Below are 24,782 nucleotides of genomic sequence, written 5' to 3' on the forward strand. Positions count from 1 at the left end.
AAGACACCTCCATACATTTGGAAGGAGATGATGGATGGAATATGATGGAACGTCAACTTATTTCTGATATGAATACCGAATTTGTAGGAATTGAAGATTCTGTCCCAAGTGAGTCCAAAATCCTAGCTCAATTTCGTCCTAAATCCACATTTTGTCCACCTTTCCAGACATGCCCACAGATAGAAGTATTTGTATCCCTGGTGGCCAATGATATTCTGAAATTACCTGAGCGATCATTGGCCAAAAATCTGAAATCCCAGGAATGGCGTGCTGTGAAAGAACTTGGCAAAATGACAACGGTCGAGTTCAAACCAGCTGATAAAGGTGGCAATGTGGTGGTGTGGCCTAAATCCCAGTATGAGCGGGAAGCCTTTAAACAACTGCGAGATCGAAATTGCTATACAGAACTTAGTGCTGATCCCACTGACAAGTTCAAAAAAGAGCTTGAAATTATTCTCAGTGAAGCTTGCACAATGGGTACTATAACAAGCAAAAATAGAGAGAGCCTAATTACCAAACATCCTATTATGGCAATCCTGTATTTGTTACCCAAGATACATAAGAGCATGACCAATCCCCCTGGGAGACCAATTGTGGTGGGTATTGGCAGCCTGTGTGAGCCCATCAGCCAATTCCTGGACCCTTTCTTACACCCATCCGTGGAAGCTTTACCATCATATTTACGTGACACTATGGATGTCCTTTCACGATTGGATGGCATCATGGCTGATGCCAATACTATTCTTGTCACGTGTGATGTGGAGGCTTTATACACTTCCATAAACCACAAAGATGGCTTATGCGCTGTGGATTTTTTTTTTAAAACATCCTCTTTCAGTCCAAATCTCACTAATCTTCTCTTACAGCTTCTTTCATTTATACTATTTCACAATTATTTTGTGTTTAAGAGTAGATTTTATTTACAGATTAGAGGGACGGCGATGGGGGCAACATGTGCCCCATCATATGCAAACTTATTTCTGGGTTGGTGGAAGAGGGAGGTGGTTTTTTGTGAGGAAAATCTTCATCTTACCATGCATGTTTTGTTATGGTTGAGATACATTGACGATATTCTTATTCTCTGGCAGGGCTCTGCTACAGAGCTTAGGAGTTTCGTCGATGTGCTCAACCACAACAAACTCAATATTAAACTTACTTATAAATCAAGCACTGAATCAGTGGACTTTCTGGATCTCAGGATCTTCATTGATGAGGTTGGCAGTATTGGTACTGATATTTTCAGAAAATCTACCTCCACAAATTCAATCTTGCATGCCTCAAGTTTTCATCAGCAGCACCAGATTCGGGGCATCCCCCGCAGTGAATTTTTGAGATTAAAGTGTAATTGCTCAACCGAGGTTTGTTTCGAATCTAGAGCTGCTCAGATGCGTCAAAGATTTAGATCTAGAGGCTACAGCAATAAATACATTCATGCTGGGTATCAGCACAGTGCAAGTAGCAAACGCATTACATTATTACATCCGAAAATGAGGACACAAGACACCAAAACACGTTTTATTGGTACATATAATGACAGGTGGAAAGATCTCCAGTGTATTTTACAAAAACACTGGCCTGTCCTATGTACAGACGGAGAACTAAGGGAAGCGGTAGGTGACAAGGTCAACATGACAAGTCGACGGTCACCTAACCTCAAAGACCGACTTGTACATAGTCATTATGTTCCCCATACAAGCGAAACATTCTTGTCTCTCAGGAAAAAGGGTTTCTCTAAATGTAACAGCTGCTCTGCCTGTAGGTATATGGTACAGACGGACAAATTTTTGAACAGTAAACACACTAAAGAATATAATATTGGATACACCCTTAACTGTAAGACCAAGGGGGTGATATACTGGTTAACTTGTCCCTGTGACCTTAAATATATTGGCATGACTACACGAGAAGTCCGCTTTAGGGTCTTAGATCACACAAGAAATATCAAAACGGCACAACGGGATTTGGATTCATTCAAAAAAATTACATCTGTAGCTAGACATTTCCTTCAACATCATGCTTCAGACAGTACGTGTCTAACAGCATTTGTCTTTGATAAAGTGGCCCTAGGCATAAGGGGTGGGGATTTGGAGAAAGCTCTCCTTAAAAAGGAGTGTCGCTGGATAGTTCTTCTCAATACCATGCAGCCCATGGGACTAAATGATTCTTTAGGGTTTGCTATGTTTTTATAGTTTATAATTGACATCTGTACATATATGCAATATTGTGTTCCAATTTAACTTCATTACCTTGTGAAGACGCGTGGCCCCCTTTCTTTTGAAATTAATTTTGCATAAATATGTATTATTTCGTTCCTCTCTGTTTTACTATTTAATCTTTTTAACAACATTTCATAATTATTTTCTGATATAATGTCATCTTCTACTCTTTTATAAATATACAATTATCTTCATTAATTTTCTCATGTTCTCAATACTAACTCTAAATATACTATTGTTCTATGTTATTAACATATATGTCTTTGCTTTGTCAGTGCATTGGCAAATGAATTGATTCCATCCAACTGCACCAGTCCTTGATATGATCTGCTAGTGACGTCATCTAATACATCACCTATGACGTCTGCTTCAGCATAACCCTTGCGTCAGAATCACAGCATTTATGGAAACATCTCCTATACAGATTCCTCGGTTTCTGTATTTTTGCTTGGACTATAAAATGCTTTGGTAAATGAATTGATACCTCCCATTGCACCAGTCTTTGATATGATCTGCTAGTGACGTCATTTAATACATCACCCATGACATCTGCTTCAGCATAATCCTTGCTTCAGAACCATAGTATTGATGGAAATACCATCTACACAGATTTTTTTGGTTTCTGTATTTACTGTATGCTTCGATTGCTAAAGTGTGTCTATGTTTTCAGACTATGTCAGAGAATAATATTGTTAGTTTAGTATTATTGGTATAATTACAATGATGACTAGTAGTAACTGGATAAAACTAGATCTTTAAAGTTGTATTAATATACTTTAAACTACTTCATGCTGCATTTTATTCCTGATTTTGTGCAAAATGATGCTGTTTGCATTTCCAGAGATGCAAAAGAAAAACGGTGCTGCTGATTTTTATGTCTGTAACTGCACCACGGTCTTTTTTGGGGAGAGATGTTTGTTACAAAACCATAACTATCTATATACTTGCAAGCTGTCACTTTTTGTGCTGTGAAGTTGTCATTTTCATACACACCAGTGCAAATATATGGGCTTAATTTGAAGCTCTGCCTGAAATTATTACAATATTGCTTGCACTGGTGTGCGTGACGCAGCTCAACTGAGCAGGTAGCTTTAATTGGACAGGAAAATAAGAACAAAGCTGGAACTAATTACTTTACCATCTATAAAACACTGCACGCCTTCACTTTAAATTTTACCACTCCGGGAAGAAGCCCACCGACGGGTGAAACATGTTGAGTGTTTACTTTACTACAGCCTTTATGTAATCTTCTATTCTGAGGGACTTTTGATGGATCTGATGCAGCATTTTGGACTTTATTTTTTGTTCCTGTTATAAGCAGACTTTGGAAACACATCCTGTACAATCAATATGGACACAAACTCTACACAATCTAGCTGCAGCTGAGTATTACCCTCCTTACTGTTTGGGCATTACTTGTCCTTGCAGTGCTGCGCTTTGTGGTGTTTTCAATATGTATGACTCTGTTTGCTAATATGTCTTTATTAGTCATATTTTTCTTTATTTGCTGCATCAGTTCTCATTGATTTCATTTTGGGGAAATGCTGTTCAGGGTATAACTATTATTATTGTTATATTATTTTTCCCTGGTTGCTTTATCTCTTTTTTTTCCCCTCTGTTTTTGGTATACATACTAATTTTTCCTGGCTATATACTGGGTCATTGACTATATACTTTTTCCAACGCAATGATTTATTATTCTTTCATGCATATGTCAGTGGGAATATATTTTGTATTGCCTATTATGTTAGACTAAACTACTTTGTTGTCATTATTTAAACTTTATTTAGAAACATTTTAGTTTTTCTTCTTTTTGTAATACTGATAGTATTTGATTAGTAGTCCTCTCTTTATATTTTTGATACATATATATTTTCATAGGCTGTCTTTAGTATTTTTATGTTTTTAAGTTAGTGTGTCTTGTTGTTAAATCAATAAAATCTTGTTCATTTTTTCTGAATTGGCGGAGCATCTGTTTCTTTTTAACCATCTTTATTTTATAGATTAGTTTAGGTGTAATTTAGAGTGCTTCTAAAGGGATTGTCTTTGTTCTTTTCATCTGTGTGTCTTATATATATATATATATATATATATATATATATATATATTCTGAGACATATTCTCTTTTTATATGAGAGTTTCCATGGTGGGCTTTGGAGAAACTTTTTCCTCTACTCCGTGTCACCACCACCAAATTTTAAATACATAAATACAAACAAGATATACAGCTCACTGAATTGATGATATTGTGCTGACACATTGGGGGAGTCTCTGCACCAACACACCATCATTGAGTGCTAAAAGTTCTCAAGTACGGTTCTGCACAGCAGAATACATGATTGCTTGACGCTGATTGCTCCTTATTGGACATAGTTCTATGAGCACTGATTATATTTGGACGGCATGTCCGTACACCACAGCTTCATCTGTATGCTGCTTATATTTTTCTAGCAGTGTTTAGTCATAGCTGTTTCCAGACTTTTATATTTCCTATCAGCTATACGTGTGATTTACGCGTGTGCTGTGTATGTCAACGTCATTAGGCGTAGAGTCAATCCACGTACCACCAACTTGTTATTGTGTTGCACCTACAGTGATAATATTATAACTTAACAGTTTAAAGTGATAGTGTACTTATTAACAACACACTGTTAGGTGCTACATTCCACAATACAGGTTGGTTTGATCGGTATGCTACGCCTCATGCCGCACAACACATGTATGTTGCTATAGTGATTACAGTCTTGTTAGTAGCTGTTATTCAGAGATCCTGTGTTCTATATTCATAGGCTGTATCTGATGTTAATTAGCTTTTCTGAATTATTTCAGATACACGTAAAAGCGGTATACACCTCTAGCCTAACCCCACCTCCCTATCCCCCTCCCTGTATTAGTACATTGTGTGTTTATTACCAATATTCTGTATGTAGAATTTATTTTAATAGGACAATTATTAAACGTGAAGTTTTAAAAGCCCAGGAGTGCGTTTGTAAAATGAGCTTCTAGTGTTGGACGGAGGCACTAATATGCTCTCGCCTTCCAACCTTTTTGTGTATTAATTTTAATATACTTGTGTTTATACCCTACACTCCCTGCTTTTGTCCACTAGTATGTCTTACTAAAGCTTTTTTGTTTTGCGTTGTTTGGCACAATAGGCTACAGGCCTGGGACTATATTTCTGTCCCACCTATTGTTTGTCCTCATAGAGTGCAATTGTGGGTTTCTTGTCCAACCAGGATCCTTACCCTGACTGTATCTCTATGGATTTAAATTGCACCAATCAGGTATTCAACGCGACGCGACCAAAGTGATTTACATTTGTTTCTTTTTTGCCGCTGATGGCGCAGATTGAGAAATGTTAGGTTAGTCTAGCGCCGGGGTCCCAACTCCCATCCTCAAGGAAACTTACAAAATAAAAATATAGCCACGAGCTACAAACACGGCCCGCGGGGTGTCTGTCATGATAGCCACAGGGTTATAATATACACCAAATACTCTGGGTTGAATTGAATACGACTGTGATATAATAAAAAGATTTTATTCCTTAAAAGACAGGTGGACACACAATGTTAGACAAATAACAATGGAAATATATACACTTACTTAGGAAGTGGACAATGAAATAGCCCAGAACTCAGGCAAGCAGTTCATCAGCGACAGGAACCATTCAGGTAGAACAACGAAGACAACGAAGACAATGGTCATAGAGCTTGCAATCGTTTATATGGGAGTTGGGCGCTATCCCTAACATTGGGACTCGGGTATTGGATGACAATTACCTGGACCCAATTACCTTTTGCCAGCTGACGTGGGAAGCAAGATAGTACCTGCCGACAGGGGGTTGGCACTCTTCTATTCAAAGGTCCATTTCCTTAGCCCCACTCTCAAAAGTTGGCTTCTCCAAGTCTGCCAGATGGGGATCTGGGCCGGGGAACTCTGACTATAGGTGTGAATTATGGCACTTAATCTAAAAAGCCATGTCCTGCTCTTTCTCCGTCCTGCATACTTAATCCAGGGGAGTGAGCCTTTATTCTGTGTTTTCCCTGTAGACACACGGTCGCTCTCTGGCCATTAACATATCCCATGGGCCAGTAACTTTCGCGGGCTTTACAGTAGGCATGAAATACAGTAAACCTTACAACAATTTATACATATTAAAATACTCCGTTTGGTTAATCTGAGAGAGCTGCAAATAGCCATACCCTCATGCCGGAGGCATGACTATCTGGTGGCCAAATTTCAGCCCTCCAGCTATCACCAAACCGGAGATAGCAAACATCATGTTATACAAACCACATTTCTCTGCCATTGGAGTCAACGGCAGCAACCACACTTTACACAGTTAACCTTACCCCGTTCGGTTAGCCTGAGAGGACTGGGAATGGCCATGCAACCATGATGTGACTACCTGGTGGCCAAATTCCAGTCCTCTAGCCCTCACCGAACCGGAGATACTGATTTAGGTTTTATACAATTTTGCACTTAGCATCTTATTTCCCTCATGGCGGCCAATGACGGTGACCGTAACTTTACATATGAATTACTCTCTGTTCGGTTAGTCTGAGAGGGCTGGAAACTGTCATGCAATCATGCCTGAGGCATGACTACCCGGTAGCCAAATTCCAGCTCTCCAGCTATCACCGTACCGGTGATAGGGATATCAGGTTTTAAACATTCTTGAAACCTAGTGGCTTTTTTCCGCCATTGTGGCCAATGACGGCAACCCTTTGGCGGGCTCGTCCCTTTCTCGGGGCCATTGCCCGTCAGACCCGGTTGGGGTCGAGTGAGGAGGTTCCCACGAGCTAGGGGCAGAAATAATTTTATCGCTAGCTGCCCCAGAACAAAGTTATAAACTTTTATATGTTTATAACATGGTTATAATGCACTTAGTTCTTAGAAAGCGGAATCTAGGTATTCCCCATTGAAATGCATTACTCCATTCATTTTAATGGGGAAGCTCCGCTCGTCCTCTCGGTCTCCATCTGCTGGTCTTTCTCGGTATAGGGCCAAAAACCTCTCAATCTCCATTGAATCCAATGGTGACCTATGGGACAGTGCCAGCAAATGGTGGGTGAAAATGCGGGAAGGGGAACAAAGGGGTATAAACAATCCAACACAGTTAACCCTTTCCCTCCCGACCTGATCCCACTGTATGTGCTTGGTGTAAACACTGTATGAGCAGGAACACATTTAAAACCAAGGGTAAGACCTTTTGCAGAGGGGAATACATTTTGTGTTGAAGCAGGGAAATGCATACAAATTATTACTCGTAATTACATTAACACCTTGCCTCCCGGATGGTTGTAGGGGTTACCAGCTGAGGAGTAACCCCTTTATTGCCGGGATGGCAACCCCCCCTGTCCCCCATCAAAGGGTCAAGTCCTGACCCCGGACACATATTGCTAACCCATGATTGACGGCTGGACACTTATCGGTAACAGGCTCACCGCTCTTAAACCAGGGAGGTGAGGGGGGTGAAGGGGGTATTATCAGGGAATGTTTCTTTAACTGTAGTATTAGTAAATTACTCCAGCCGCTCCTCTTATAGATTCCGATCCAATATGGCAGGGCCAAATCCAGTCATCAACGGCCAACAACAGGTTATTTTTAAGGATATCTTTGCTTCAGCACAGGTGGTGCAGTCGTTGACTGAGTCACCTGTGCTGAAGCAGGGATATTATTAAAATCTGACCTGTTGGTGGCCCTTGAGGACTGGAGTGGCCCACCCCTGCAATAGGGTGAGAATGCAGGTAAGAAATACACCAGCTTCCATTCATTTTGATGTTTGATTAACAGGAACGAACTGGATCCCATTTCTGTGGAGGATCTCTCCTCAACCCTAACTGGGTCATCTCAGCCGCTCACTGCGATGTCCTGTGAGTATCTCAAACCTGCCTGGGGATGTGTGAGATTAGAACTTTACGTGACATTGAAATTGGGGGAGTGAAATTGCCCCGAACAGCTGTATTTTCATCTTCTTATATCTGGGTGTTTTGCACTCACCTCCTTGGGATTTGGGGAGTCCCCCTAAGGATTTACATGCCTCACACATTATAATCAGCTATTTCATTCTGCAACTAAGTGCATCATTTTTCGGACTCTCTTTTGCTGCTGTAAATCCCTTTGCCTAGAAATCTGCATCAACCACAGTTCCAGATGCACCAAAGGGGGCTAATCTTTAGCACGCCTTTACTTCCATTCATATTAATGCTAAAGCTTAGCACCGTTTTGTAGATATGGGCCCCAGAGCCTGTCTGCAGAAAAACTGTAAGAGAATTTGAGTGAAACAGAAAGAATCCCATACAGTAGCATTGAATCAGGGCTGTTTCTTTGTTACAAAGCTGCAGGTGCTGGTGTTAGTGTTGCACAGTCACAGAGGGGAGACTTTGCTCTTCCTGGGTAGCCTTTTATTAATGTGGTACCCTTTAAATGACTCTTTATATCAGGGTGCTGCCTAGGGAATCATAGTGATGAACTGTACTTGGATTTAGAGACAGAGAAAACCATCCCTTTTAGAGTTGGAACACGCCTACTAAAGTCAGGCACAATGGTTTATTGCTGGAGCTACAAACTAAACAATATTCGTGGACGTATTAATGTCACGTGAAAATATTTAAAACATAACTTTTAATAACTCAATACATAACATTAAACAATGTATGTAATGTTCAATATACAAACAAAACAAGGAAAAGGAAACTATGATATTAAATGAAATGGATAGGAAATCTCTCTGAATATTGGGTAACCGATGGATAGATCTGTTTCCTTGGATTGTATTTAATTGTGTATTTTTGCCCAATAAATATTAAGGGAGAGGGAGAGACTCAGTGAGTAAAGACACTGACTGGCACTGAGAGTTTGAACCTGGTTCAATTCCTGGTGTCGGCTCCTTGTGACCTTTGGTAAATCACTTTATCTCCCTGTGCCGCAGTCACCAAAGACATAGATTGTAAGCTCCACGGGGCAGGGACCTGTGCCTGCAAAATGTCTCTGTAAAGCACCTCGTAAAATTAGCAGCGCTATACAAGAACATGCTATTATTATTATACTCCATATATCTATATATCTATCCAGTAACTATCTAAATGCTATAACAAAGTTACATTATTGATGTGGGAAGCTTTAATGATGGAGAATTATCAAACTTGTAATAGAGTGGTGTGCTATTATAGGCAATTAGTAACTGTGGCACAGAAGATATTTTTGTAACCTGATTCCACATAGTAATTTGGTCTAAGGTTGTAATAAATTAACCCCTGTCTTCTTAAATCACTGGCATGCTGGATGAACACGTACATGTTACAGGGTATTTCAAGGGTAACCAATTAGATCCAAACCAACATACTTTGTGCTACTGTGTGACAGTTACAGTTAAGGCTAAATAACCTTGTTTACAAAAATGAGTATTTATCCGGTATCTCAGGTGTGCGTCTTTATGAGCACGTATCTCTTCCTGTGTTATTTGGAGGGAGGTTGTGGTACTCAAGATTTGAAAATATAAAAACCTATTGATACTCCTGTGCCACTAATACTCTCTAATACCCTCATGCTGTGACCTCTGGTATTAACGATGGTATTTCCACGTCTTTCTCTCTTGCACAGAACTTCTGATTTTGTTGTTTTGGGTATGTACAATCGGGCTTCCAAATCCGAAGCCAGGCAGGTCAAAGGCATCTCAAAGGTAAGGTACTGATAGATGAAGATTGTATGGAAGGCAAACAAGGGGTGGGGGGGGGCTTCTCTAAAAGTTTTGATCCCTTTGCTCCCGGGGAGGGGAGGGAGGCGATCAAGTTTGCTACTTTGTTCCCTGCATTCCTGAAGTGTTTATTATTATTATCATAGTTTGTTTGTAAAGCACCAGCATATTCCGTAGCGCAGTATGATGCGAGTGCGGAGAGATGTAAATTACATAAACTGAATGACATACAGGTAAGGACAGACATGCACTAACAGATACAGAAGGTAATGAGGGCCCTCGTCCTGAGAGCTTACACTCTAGAACATGATTCAGCACAGGTGGCTCAATCAGTGGCTCAGTCTTCAATTGAGCAACATGTGCCAAAGAAGTAATATCCTTTTACCTGACCCTTGAGAACTGGAGTTGGACTCCCATTATCTTGAGGGAATAAGGGGCAACATGGAAGCAAAAGGTAAAATGGCTGCTTGTTGAGGGACGGAGTGTACATCAGGATGGAGAATGGTTGTCATGGAACAGAAATACCCCTGTCTGCCTTTTCTGTTTCAGCCCCCTTTCCCTTGGCAGTTCTGCCTACTAGTTGTGCTTGGATGTCACTTTCCTTGCAGTTCACTCCCAGTGCAGATGGAATGGATACATTATGTAGCCCTTTTTCCTTCCAGTCTGCCACACCCCTGGTTGCTCTGGCAACATCTCCAGTCCTCCAGTTAATGGACTTTCCCATGTTCTCCCCTGTCTTTTGCTGATAGTTAGTGCAGTCTCACTCAACCTTTAGTGTGACCCTTGCCCCTCACTTCCTTTTCCACCATAACCTCTGGATGAGTGAGCACTCTGCTGTAACTCCTGTACTGGTAGGATTATCTTTTTCACCTGCCTTTAACTACCAAGCACACACAGAGAGACATTATCCCTAAATCTACATCTCTACACAAGTACCTGTTTTTTACCTGCTTTCCACAAATAAAGTAAAGAAAAGAAACATACCTTGTTGTGCTTGGAAAAGAGGGCCGAGTTGACACTATCTGGGCTAAATCATCCTACATACAGTAGCGACATACTTTATTGCACTAAATGCCGGCGGCATGCCGGGATCTGCCCCAGCTGCCGCCAGTAATAAACGCGCGCCGCCGCGTTTCCCCCACTCACCCCCCCTCCTCATCGCGCGCAATTTACCCCCCCTTCCGGACCCCGAACCCGGCTTCTGCTCTGCCCCTCTGCTTCCCCGCACCCCCGCTTACCTTAATTTCATCTCCAGGCGTGTCGGGGAAGCCTGGGGAAGCCGGGGAAGACGGGGAAGCCGGGCGCGCATGTGACTGTGACGTCACAGTGCGCCGCCACGCGCCGCGGCTACCCGCTTCCCAGCCGCATACAGCCAGCGGCTTTTGCTCGAATAAGAGCTGCCGCTGCTGTATGACCCTGGCTTTCAGAATAGTGAAAAAGATACCGTGTCCCTTACAGACACTTACAGGAGATGCTACTCCAGACTTCATGATAAAACAGAGCAGTCTCTACAGACAAAGAAGCACCAAGCAGCTTACACTGCACAAGCAGCAGCTTTGCACTGCCAGACAGGGCAGCAAGCCCTATACAGCAAACTGCACACAGCCTGCAGCCTTACAAATAAGCAAACAACCTTGCACACGAGGCAGCAGCTTTGAAGACAAACAGTTCTTCTTACACAAACCTAATTGCCTTTCTCTGTCTGAGTTCGCCCTTTGCACAGCCCCATAGTGAGGAGCTGCCATCTCACACACCCCTGCGCTCGTCCCCACGGCTAGCGCCATCAAGGGCCACACTACCGGACACCCGCCAGGACATGAGTCAGAGCCACCGGACACCTGTGAGTACAGCTACCCCTACGCTGCACGCTGCAAGACACCGCTCGGCATCATCTGAGACAGACGCCCATCGCTGACACAGGTAAAAGACCGCACGCCACACGCAGTGGCTAAAGGCCTACACACACCTACATTATGGCAGAACTCAGAGCCTTACCAGACATCACGTAGGAGAGTGATCACTAAGACACAGAGACTGCTGCGCAACTGCAACAGGCGCAGGCAGACCAAGGCCCAAACGGACAGTCACACTGACACAAAAGACCCGCGAAAAATACGAGACTGACATTGAAGCGCACCGTGCTAATTAGAGTTGGCCTGGAACACTACCACACTTGGGATACGCAATGTCGCCGCTGGCAATTCTGTACAACAGCTCAAGCAGGCAATAACTCAATTAAAGATAGACCACTTATGCTACCAAGGGCTGTCAGAGGCATACGTCACTTACCTGGCCAGGGCTAATACCGGTGAAAGCCTGCATGAAAGGGACTTACAGCACAATACTGACTTGACACGTGAGAGCCGCGTGCGAACCGCCATCGCAGACGCCCAAAGCGAAAGAAAAGAGCTCCTCCTGGAGACCGCATCGCAGCGCTCGAGCACATCCAGGCACTCATCAAGGTCAGCAAGATCAGCACAATCTTACGTGTCTAGCGCAAGCGCAAACGCTACTTAGGCGTGAGCCACCGCAGAGGCCGCACGTGCCAGGGCCGCATACACTCAGAAAGAAGCAGCCATGAAACTAGAAAAGGGCCCGCATAGAAGAGGATGAGTAGACAGCCACTGCCACCGCCGCTGCGGCCACTGCCACCATGGCTGCCACCGCCGCTGCAGCCACTGCCACTGCGGCTGCCACCACCGCTGCAGCCACTGCCACCACTGCACGGAAAAAGACAGAGGTGGACGTTAACCTAGAGGCCCTAAATCAAGAAAGAGAAGCTGCTGCCGCTATAGCAAAAGCCGAAGTCCTAGAAGCAGCCGCGCAACAGGATGGCGGGGAGCAACCGTACAGACGGATCGCCTCGGAGGATCCAGTCCAAAGCACTGAAGACTACGTAAGGAGCCTCTTCAGCATAAACACCAGCACACCATCTCAACGCGGAGGGAGTGACTCTACAGACACCGAAGACTTGCTAGGTCCACGAGGAGAAGACGCTGCTCCGTCAATGGTACATGCTGCCAGGGATAGCCACAGCCGCAACAGTGATCCACACGCCAGCGCGGACACGGATGCACTACAATGGGCTCGCCATCCAGGTACACCCACACGGGAAAACACAGCCCCTCACACCGACTAGCAGTCATCACGCGTCCATGCCAAGGAAGAGGCGACCGCACAGTTCCTCCCAGCAACTACCTCAGAACGGGACAAACACGCCGATGCCTCAGGCCTGACAGATATAGCCAAGTACATGATCCGGCGTGACCTGGTGCAAGCAGGACTCATCAGCTTCGACGACCGCCCTGAGAACTACCGGACGTGGAAGTTCACGTTCAAAGACGCAATCAACAGCTTGGACTTCTCAGCAAGGGAAGAGATCAACCTGCTATTCAAGTTCCTGGGGAACGAATCCAGGGAGCACGCGAAGAGACTTTGGGCGGCAAACGCGCACCAACCCCAAGTATGTCTTGACCTAGTGTGGGAAAGGCTAGAAGAGTCCTACGGTAGCCCCGAGGCAGTCAAGGTTTCGCTCTTCAAAAGAGTCGACAGCTTCCCCAAGATCACAACTAAAGACTACTCAAAGTTGCGAGAGCTCGGGGACCTGCTGCAAGAACTGGAGTTCGCAAGGAAAGACCATTCCTTAATAGGCCTCAACATCCTAGACTCAGCTCGTGGAGTGGGACCCATCCTGGAGAAGCTAACCTTCAACCTCCAAGAAAGGTGGATTTCACAAGGTTCCAAATACAAGTCGTCTACCCCCCATTCTCAGTTTTCTTGAGCTTCATTCGCGAACCAGCAAGGACAAGGAATGACCGCAGCTTCATCTTCGGGGCGCAGACCACATCTAGTGCCAGCCACCCGAGGAACGAAAGGTCAGCAGCGAGATACAAGGACACCAGAACACCCATCTCGGTCCACAGGACAGACGTGCCCCCTACGACCCACACGAGTCCCGGCCAGGCAGCCGACAGGGACAAGAAACCAAGGGACCTTAACAAAGAATGCCCTATACACAAAAGGCCGCATCCGCTTAACAAGTGTATCGGATTCAGAATGAAACCCATAGAGGAGCGGAAGAACTTACTCAGGGAATGGGGAGCTTGTTTCAAATGTTGTGCTTCCACAATTCATTTATTAAAGGACTGCAAAGAAGCTATGAAATGCACAGAGTGCGATAGCGACAGGCACATAGCCGCTTTACACCCGGAAGCTATGAAGCCCAAATCAAGCAAAGCCCCTAGCCCTCCAACAAAGCAGAGGAAGAAGTGGGAGATACACCCCCCACAACGTCGGTAGAGTCCAAATGCACAGAGGTATGTGGAGAAGGAAACGTCGGTAGATCTTGCTCTAAAATATGTCTGGTAGCAGTGCACCCAGAGGGACAACCACAAAGAGCTAAAAGGATGTATGCAATCATCGACGACCAGAGTAACCGATCTCTGGTCAGGTCAGAATTCTTCGACATGTTCAACATACAAGACAGGGCTTCTCCTTACACTCTCAGAACGTGCGCAGGACGAATGGAGACTACAGGGAGAAGAGTGAATGGCTACACCATATGCTCAATAGACGGCAAAGTGAACATGCCCCTTCCCACACTCATCGAGTGCAATCACATGGCAGAAGATAGGAGTGAGATCCCCACAACAGACGTGGCGCGACACCATCCCCATCTAAAAGCTATTGCCGATCAAATCCCACCTCTAGACGAAGGCGCCCAGATCATGCTGCTACTTGGCAAGGACATCATGAGAGCACACAAGATCCGCGAACAGCGAAACGGGGACCACAATGGCCCAAGCACTCAAAGGCTCGATCTAAGATGGGTGGTAGTGGGAGAAGTATGTATAGACAGAATACGAGGACCCGACAACGTAGACGCCTTACGAACAAACTTGTTGGAGAACGGTCGCACATCCCATTTCAAACCCTGTCCGAACCACTTCCAAGTCCACGAGAAGCTTGTGACCAAAATGAACTATGGAGATGCGCTCGTGACAGAAAAATACCCCAATGACCTAGGGAGCACAGTGTTCTAGACAACAAAGGACGACGACAAACAGGCGCCATCAATGGAAGATAAAGAATTCTTGAGGTTAATGGATAAGGAGCTCTTCAAGGACGAATTAGGCAGTTGGGTGGCCCCACTACCTTTCCGCTCGTCAAGAAGACGCCTCCCAAACAACAGAGACCATGCCATATCTAGGCTCGCTTCGCTCCGCCGTAACCTACAAAGGAAACCGGAGACCAAGGAACACTTTGTGGCATTCATGCAGAAAATCTTCCACAGTGGCCATGCAGAGTCGGCACCCCCACTGAGAGAAGGCGAAGAATGCTGGTACCTCCCGTCGTTTGGCGTCTACCACCCCCAGAAACCTGGCCAAATTCGAGTGGTATTCGACTCCAGTGCTCAGCATCAGGGAGTCTCCCTAAACAATGTTTTCCTCACCGGGCCGGATCTGACGAACAGTCTTCTGGGAGTGTTGATCCGCTTCCGCAAGGAGCCAATCACCATAACAGCAGACATTCAACAGATGTTCCACTGCTTCCTTGTGCGAGAAGACAACCGTAACTACTTAAGATTCCTATGGTACCAAGATGACGACATAGAAAACAAAGTCATAGAGTACCGCATGAAAGTACATGTCTTCGGGAACAGCCCATCACCTGCGGTGGCTGCCTACGGCCTCAGAAGAACGGTCCAAGACGGAGAAGCCAGAGTTTGGGAAAGATACCAGAAACTTTGTCGAAAGAGACTTCTATGTGGACGACGGGTTAAAATCAGTTCCCACCGAAGAAGAAGCCATAGATCTACTCAAAAGGACACAAAAGATGTTAGCAAATGCCAACCTAAGATTGCACAAAATAGCTTCCAACAGTGCCATAGTGATGAAGGCGTTCCACGCAGATGATCAAGCAAACGATCTCAATAATTTGGATCTGGGGACCGACACGCCTCCCATACAGCGGAGCCTGGGGATAAGCTGGAATCTTAAAACAGATACCTTTACTTTCCAGGTAGCCATCGAAGAAAAACCCTTCACACGTCGCGGAGTCCTGTCCACCATTAACAGTCTTTACGATCCACTAGGATTCGTGGCTCCTGTCACAATACAAGGGAAGTCTCTTCTCAGAGAAATGTCCTTCGAGAAACAGGAATGGGACACCCCACTACCACCAGAAAAACGGAAAGAGTGGGAGACGTGGAAGCACTCCTTGAAGGCCCTTGAGCAACTTCAGATCCCTCGCCCCTACTCACCTATATCTCTCACCGCTGCACACAGCAAAGAGCTTTGCGTATTCTCAGATGCCTCCACAAAAGCTATAGCAGCGGTGGCCTACCTAAAAACCACAGACGTGGGTGGCAGTTCCCACATCAGGTTCATCCTTGGCAAGGCTAAGCTGGCGCCACAACCCGACCATACTATACCCAGACTCGAGCTATGTGGTGCAGTGTTAGCAGTAGAACTGGCGGAGCTCATCGAGAACGAGATGGACAGCAAACCAGATGCCGTCAGATTCTATACGGACAACAAGGTGGTACTGGGATACATATACAACAAGAAAAGGAGATTCTACGTATATGTAGCTAACCATGTAGAAAGAATCAGGAAGTCAACCCAACCAGAACAATGGCACCACATGCCCACAAAATCCCGCAGATCACGCCACCAGATCAGTACCCGCATCTCAACTGCAGAACATGTTGTGGCTCACAGGACCAATGTTTCTTGCGCAGCCCGCGGAAACGCCACCAACCCCAGTTGGCGACTTTGGACTCGTGGATCCCGAGAAGGATACGGAGATAAGGCCCCCACAAGTATCCGTGTTACTCACCAATGAATAGCACAAAAACGCATTCGGATCACATCGATTCCATCGCTTCTCAAGGTGGTGGACAGCTCTCCTGCGTGCAGTAGCCCATCTCAGGCATATAGCCTCCTCCTTCCGCCAGACACCAGATGGTAAAACTACCGGCTGCCATGGCAGGCACATCTGCAAAGAGCTGCGCACCGTAGAGGAAATCACAAGGGCTAAGGAAACTGTTCTCAGTCATATTCAGAGAGAAACGTATGCGGAAGAGATCAATTGCATTCGCAGAGTGAAGATTGTTCCCAAAAACAGCCCACTTTGGAAGTTGAATCCCTTCATCGACAATGACGGCCTCATGAGAGTAGGAGGCCGCCTCAATAAGTCCCAACTAAGCAGGGAGGAAAGCTGGCCGGCATCACATCCCTGGCCGGCATCACATCGCTACTTTGTTGGTGCGCTACTACCACGAACAAATCATGCATTAGGGACGACACTTCACGGAAGGCGCTATTAGGGCGGAGGGCATTTGGATCGTTGGCATGAAAAGGTGCATGGCCAGTAATCTCCACAAATGTGTCAGGTGCCGAATGCTGCGAGGAAAGAGCCAAGATCAAAGGATGGCAGATTTGCCTATCGACAGACTTAATACAGAACCCCCCTTTACATATGTAGGACTCGATGTATTTGGGCCCTGGATGGTCATCTCACGTAGAACTAGAGGCGGACTAGCAAACAGCAAACGATGAGCAGTACTCTTCACCTGCATGAATACGCGAGCTATACACATCGAGATTATAGAATCTATGGATGCGTCAAGCTTCATAAATGCCCTCAGAAGGTTCTTTGCAGTCAGAAGACCAGTTAAACAAATACGCTCCGATTGTGGCACCAATTTCGTTGGAGCATGTAAGGAATTACAAATGAATACTAAAGATAATAGAGACAATAGTATCCAAAGATACCTGCGTGACCAAGAGTGCACATGGACATTCAACCCTCCTCACTCCTCTCACATGGGCGGAGCATGGGAACGCATGATCGGGGTAATCCGGCGTATCTTGGACTCTATGATGCTGAAAAACGATCTGACTCGACTCACTCACAAAGTGTTAACCACATTTATGGCCGAAATATCAGCGATAATTAATGCTAGGCCTTTGATTCCAGTGTCAACAGATTCAGAATCGCCAAGTATTTTGACTCCAGCAATGCTGCTAACCCAGAAAGTAGGGAAAATCCCCACCCCAGTCGAAGGTTTCAACTCTAAGGATATGTACAAACGACAGTGGAGACAGGTGCAGCGCTTGGCCAACACATTTTGGGATCGCTGGAGACGCGAGTACCTGGTGACACTCCAAGAACGCCATAAATGGCAAACAATTAAACCCGATATCCAAGTAGGAGATTTGGTTCTGTTGAAAGACAAACAGGTGACGAGAAACGAATGGCCCATGGGACTTATAATTAAAACCATCCCAAGCGAAGATGAAAGGGTCCGCAAAGTAGAAGTTCGAGTGACCCTGAATGGGATCGTTAAAAACTTTTTAAGACCTATCACAGAGACTATCCTCCTAATGCCCAAATCGGACTATAATAAGGAAGAACTGACTACCAGTTCTATGGACTCTGAGAGACATTGTGGTACATCAAGCTGACCTAGAGCTGTGCTTCCACCTACCTTACCGAGATGGCAAAGGACATCAAGCTGGTGGTACCGGCCGGTAACCCATTGTTATGTGGACATGAAGTTGCTATGTTATGTTGTATTGCACATATATTCCACATACACCTAAAATAGTGGTATCTCCAGATACCAGACGGGGAGTGTCATGGAACAGAAATACCCCTGTCTGCCTTTTCTGTTTCAGCCCCCCTTTCCCTTGGCAATTCTACCTGCTAGTTGTGCTTGGATGTCACTTTCCTTGCAGTTCACTCCCAGTGCAGATGGAATGGATACATTATGTAGCCCTTTTTCCTTCCAGTCTGCCACACCCCTGGTTGCTCTGGCAACATCTCCAGTCCTCCAGTTAATGGACTTTCCCATGTTCTCCCCTGTCTTTTGCTGACAGTTAGTGCAGTCTCATTCAACCTTTAGTGTGACCCTTGCCCCTCACTTCCTTTTCCACCATAACCTCTGGATGAGTGAGCACTCTGCTGTAACTCCTGTACTGGTAGGATTATCTTTTTCACCTGCCTTTAACTACCAAGCACACACAGAGAGACATTATCCCTACATCTACATCTCTACACAAGTACCTGTTTTTACCTGCTTTCCAAAATAAAGTAAAGAAAAGAAACAGACCTTGTTGTGCTTGGAAAAGAGGGCCGAGTTGACACTATCTGGGCTAAATCATCCTACATATGACCCTGGCTTTCAGAATACTGGTCTACTGCATGGCTGCCAACAGGGGGGAACAGAAGGGTCAAATATTCCGGAGCCCGGTGACTGTGGGTGGCCCGGTGCTGCAAATTGGTCCTTATCTCTGGCCAGGCCCGGCTGCCAGTCATGGCCAGCCCCGGTTCTCCATAAGATGCAGGCCACTACCTCAACTATGTGTCCCACGCCGAGCTTCCAACCTCTGGTGGCGCGTGATGAACCCCTCTGACATCAGCGTGCCGGAAGTAATCTGGACCTCAGCTTTCGGTGCACTCTGACTTTTGAAGCTCGGCGTGGGACACAGAGTGTGGTGGCCTGCAGTTGATGGAGAGCCGGGGCCTGGCTATGGCTTGGCCTTACCAGAGGTCAGCCCCAACATGCAGCACCAGCCACCGGGCCCGGCCTGACCATCACCAAGATGTCTACTTTTTTTAATATGTATTAATGGTGGGAGTCTTTTAATATGTATTGGGGGAGTGGGGGTCTTTTTATATGTATTGGGGAGAGTGGGGGTCTTATTATATGTATTGGTGTGGAGTAGGTGTCTTTTTATATGTGTTGAGGGGAGTGCTTTTTTATATGTATTGGGTGTCTTTTTATATGTAGTTGGTCTTTTTATATGTATTGCGGGGAGTGGGGGTCTATATATATTGGTGGGGAGTGGTTGTCTTTTTATATGTATTGTGGAGTTGGGGTCTATTTCTATGTTTTTGGGGGAGTGGGGGTCTTTTCATATATATTGGGGATTGGGGTCTTTTTATATGTATTGGGGTCTTTTTATTATGTATTGGGGGAGTAAGGGTCTTTTTAATATGTATTGGGGAAGTGGGGTCATTTTAATATGCAATGGGGGGTTGGTATTATTTTGTGGTGGGGGATTGAGTGAGAGTGGGGTAATTGATAGAAGGTGAGTGCGAGTGAGAGGAGAGAGGGGGTGTTCGGTGGTGAGTAAGTGAAGAAAAGAGGTAAGAGGTAAGAAGTAAGGCCGCGATTATAGTGCCAGCGATGGCATGCGTAGCTGTAGAAACAAGTACCTTGCTTCCAATGTAGTTGCTCATAGTGCTCGCGACCGTGCGGAGGCGCGACGGACAAGCAGAACGAATTTGTCTCTCCAAGCGGACGGCCATGTTATGTCAGCAAGTACCTTGCTTCCAATGTAGTTGCTCATAGTGCCCGCGACCGTGCGGGGCGCGACGGACAGGCAGAATGAATTTGTCTCTCCAAGCGGACGGCCATGTTATGTCAGCAAGTACCTTGCTTCCAATGTAGTTGCTCATAGTGCCCGCGACCGTGCGGGGCGCGACGGACAGGCAGAATGAATTTGTCTCTCCAAGCGGACGGCCATGTGATGTCAGCATCACTTGAAATTGTTCAGCCAATGAGGCGAACCGCTCGCTTGACATTAGCGCTACGCCTCTGCCACACCTCCATATTACCTCCCGATGCCTCCTTCCTACAGTGCAAGTTTCCCGTGAGTGACTACACGCGGTCGCGTGCGCACCCTGCAGCCGGAACTGTAATCACGGCCTAAGAGTGAGACGCAGGGGAGAAAAATACATGCGAGCTGGAGGGGGGTGAGTGAGGAAGAGGAAGAGGAAGTGAGATGGAGGGGAGAGAAAGACATTGGAAGAAGGGGGAAAATAGAGGGGTCTCGTGAGGTGTGAAATGGGGGCGGCCCGCAATACCACATGGGGGGGGGGTCCTGGTCCCCGGGAAATCTGTCAGCGGCCCTGGTCTATATAACCCAATAGAAATCTTGGGGCCCAGGTCAAATATATATATATACACTGTTTTAGCCATTGAATTCTTTGTATATCAGTATTGCTTGACCTGACGAAGAGAACTCTCGAAAGCTTGTCCTATGACATAAATTGTTAGTCCAATAAAAAAGGTATCACCTAATACTGAAGAACTCATTTATTCTGCACTATCGCAACTGGGCTAACACGGCTATTTTTTGCTTTATATATATATATATATATATATATAGGTAACAGAGCAGATGGCACACAAATACAGATGAAGACAGGTGCTTAGTCCCATATGAATGAATATAATCAAAGGCTCCTTACCAGGCAGACCAGAGAATCCAGGGAATCCAAAGTAGGCACAGCAAGGAAGAGACAGCACACTTATTGGCAAAAAGAATTGTATTGGTAAAGCAGGCACAAAACACCAACGTTTCGGTCCTAAAAACAGGACCTTTATCAAGGGAGTGCTCTCCCTTGATAAAGATCCTGTTTTTAGGACCGAAACGTTGGTGTTTTGTGCCTGCTTTACCAATACAATTATTTTTGCCAATAAGTGTGCTGTCTCTTCCTTGCTGTGCCTACTTCGGATTCCCTGGATTCTCTGGTCTGCCTGGTAAGGAGCCTTTGATTATATATATATATATATATATATATATATATATATATATATATATATATATATATATATATATATATATATAAATATATATATACATATATACACCAACAATCCCTTTACCCCCCGTAACATACAGTACATATATGTAATTTTGGTGATGCACAGCAATGATACTATAGGCCGGAGGTGGCCCTCGGTATTCCCCGCAGGTGTTCCAGCTTGCCAGCAGTACCAATTCTGTGCCCCCCAAAAAATAATTTCCAAACACATAAATACTTATATATAAATATAAAGCCCCCTAACACATACAGTATAGTAATGGAAAAAAAATACTATTATCCACATATGGATAATAGTGCATTTGCTCATTTCAAATACATAAAGCAGAATAAATACAATAAATACATATTGCACTTGCCCTGCTGCCACGATGAAGGCCATACTCATCCTTTATCTCCATGCCCTCGGGTGCTGCAAAACATACACAAGAATAAAAAGAGTCAATGTAATGTCCCCTAACTCCTTAATCACCTTAGTGGTCATTAACCGCTATAGTCATTAAGTGGTTAACCCACCCTCACCCCGTGAGGCCTAACCACCCTCACCCCCTATCAACCGGGAGGCCTACCCACCCTTGCTTGGGGACAATACCCCCTTCCCCCCCTGCTACCCACAATAAACATCACTATATTTAATAAACAATACATAACCCACCCACCCCCTGTGCCTTGTACATGATTTATTCTTTTACATCCAGGGTTAATACCCCAGGTCCACGGGAGACCCCGGTGGTCTTGGTAGATGTCCGCAGGCCCCACAGTGTACCAGTACTCCAGGATCTTGAGGCCTGTGGGTGGTCCCCACCAGGTGCCATGGGCCTCCATGTGGTCCCCATGGATCACCGTGGGTCTCCATGCGTGGCCCCGCGAGTGTCTGGGGGTCCCCGGGTCAACCCCACAGGTATCTGAGGGTCCCCGGGTGGTTCCCAAGGGGGTCTGGAGCCCTCGGGTGGTCCCTATGGGTCAGTGGGGCCCCCACAGCTGTGGGGCCCCCTGTTCTTGCCCGCAGTTGTCCCCTGTGGCTCCACAGCCTGGAACCCATGGGCGTCCATGGGCCCTCAAGTGGTCTCCAGAGGTCCGCACAGACCTAAGGAACCAACCCTGTATTTAAAAAAAATAAACCTGTCAAATACATTTAAATAAATACCTCCCCCCCACACACTAAACACATACAGTACAGTAATGTGCAAAATAACTTTTATCCAGATATGGATAATAGATTATTTGCCCATTATTAAACCCATAAAACAACATCAATAAAGTAAATAAATAGAGTTCTACTTACTCTCTGGCAATGTGATGGGCGTCCGGTCATCAAACGGCCTCCGTTGGCAAAAAAATACATAGCAAATATAACACCAATATACCAATAAATTGTTAAGAATTACACAAACATGCAGAAATAAAAACATGTAATCTCAATAACAGCACATTGCATCTGAAAATAAAACCAGCACATTGAAAAATAAATTACTGTATATCTCATCTTCCAACAAAACAGCACCTAGACAAATAAATATATACCAAATGGCAATCAAACAATAACATTTTAGTGTGTACATGATGCAATTAATCTGTACATCATGAAACACTATGCCAAATCACTGAGCATAAAAAATAATTACATTACTGTACATCAAAAATTACAAAACAATACAACCATTCAGTGTCCCTGTATGTATGTATATCCATAAGGACATGCATAAATCCAGGGCCAATAAATGGCCATAAAAAAAAATCACATAAATAAAAAATCAAAAACCTTTAAAAGTAAAAAAAAATAATAAATTTCTTTTGTTTATTTACCATTAGATGGCACACTCATCGACTCCCGGGGAACCGCATACTCTCGAACAAATACACAGGTAACCATAAAATAAAAAACCATAACAATCCAAGTGTGTGTGTCTACTTTCTTCTAGTTGTAACCCATACTGTCATGGGGTCTTCATCTGTCTTCTTCTTTCTTCTTCCGGGGTCTTCTGGGGTCTTCTTTCCTTCTTGCGCCACGCCCTGGTCCTCTTCTTGGGAGGGGAGGTCCTTCCTCCTCGGCGACTGGCTTAAAAATGAGACAGCATAGGCTTTTATAGGTCTATGACGTCAAATTTTCATCATATGGTTTCCACGGCCCTGAATGGGCCATGAAAACCATATGATTTGGCAAACAATAAATAACATTTGATGACATAATTGGAAGGAAATTACGCCAGCCAATGAGAATGGCTGTGCTTCATTTGCCTTTACGATGTCGTCAGAAAAAGCAAAATGGCGCCGTCACATGGTAGGGGAGCCAATCAGAGCGTTTGAACGAAATCCCATCTTTGATTGGCTGAAGTAGACCATGTGACAGTGGCTTAGGGGAGAACGGATGGGACGTCATCCAAAGTCTGCCACAGTATGGTACAGTACCGACCAACTTTATTCTAACATGGCTAGCTCCGCGAATTTCGGAATATCCCGGTGATGTGCGGTTTTGTATCGTTTTCGCCCGGGATGTATTGCGTTATATCGCGCCTGTGATTTAAGCATTATTTTCCCGCTGGCTGCAATACTGCAATGCCGTGTAAAAACACATGGGGTCGTTTGCGAGCTGTTGTCTTTGAAGCCGAGAAAGTCATGAATTGTAATGCAGTATATACTGTATATATACAGTAAATACTGTATAACAACAACCCCTATAACCCCTAACATACACATACAGTACTGTATATGCACATCAATGATACTATAGGCCGTCCCCTGGCGAGATGTGTTTGCAGCAGAGAGAGAACCGCTGCTCTCTCTGCGCAAACATCGGTACATTAAAAATTATTTAAAATACATTTTATTCATAGTGTAGATGTGCAGGGGGTCTCCGGAGCTGAACCGCATTGGTTTCAGGTCCGGGGACCCCCTGCTCCCCGAGATACAGCTCCCTTTATGAGGTGCCGGTATCCCTCTGCATTTAATGGTCCCGATCACGTGACCGCGGCCTGTAAACAAAGCAGAGGGATACCGGCACCCCATAAAGGTGCCTGTATCTCGGGAAGCAGGGGGTCCCCGGACCTAAAACCAAAACGTTTCTGCTCTGGAGACCCTCTGCACATGTACAGTATAAATAAAACACATATATAAATAAACACTCGTTCCTTACCTTAGCGGCTATGTGCTATGGTAACGAAGCAGCATTTCTGAATTTTAATAATAATGTACAGTGAGCAGGGGGTTCCCTGAGCCAGAAATTAATGCTCAGGGGACCCCCTGCT

General features: G+C 45.0%; 1 protein-coding gene across 2 annotated transcripts in view; it reads left to right on the forward strand.

The window, feature by feature from the left end:
- Positions 1-24,782, forward strand: part of LOC142483864 (chymotrypsinogen 2-like) — a 149,280-nt gene that overhangs the window by 79,789 nt on the left and 44,709 nt on the right. Inside the window, exon 3 of one of the 2 annotated variants that reach the window (XM_075583789.1) lies at positions 9,822-9,900. The exons of the other annotated variant lie outside the window; for it this stretch is intronic. Within the exon in view, the coding sequence (XP_075439904.1) occupies positions 9,822-9,900 (79 nt within the window). The remainder of the gene's footprint in view (positions 1-9,821; positions 9,901-24,782) is intronic. 2 annotated transcript variants of the gene reach the window in all.

The sequence above is a fragment of the Ascaphus truei genome, unplaced genomic scaffold (genome assembly GCF_040206685.1).
Source record: "Ascaphus truei isolate aAscTru1 unplaced genomic scaffold, aAscTru1.hap1 HAP1_SCAFFOLD_376, whole genome shotgun sequence".
NCBI lineage: Eukaryota > Metazoa > Chordata > Amphibia > Anura > Ascaphidae > Ascaphus > Ascaphus truei.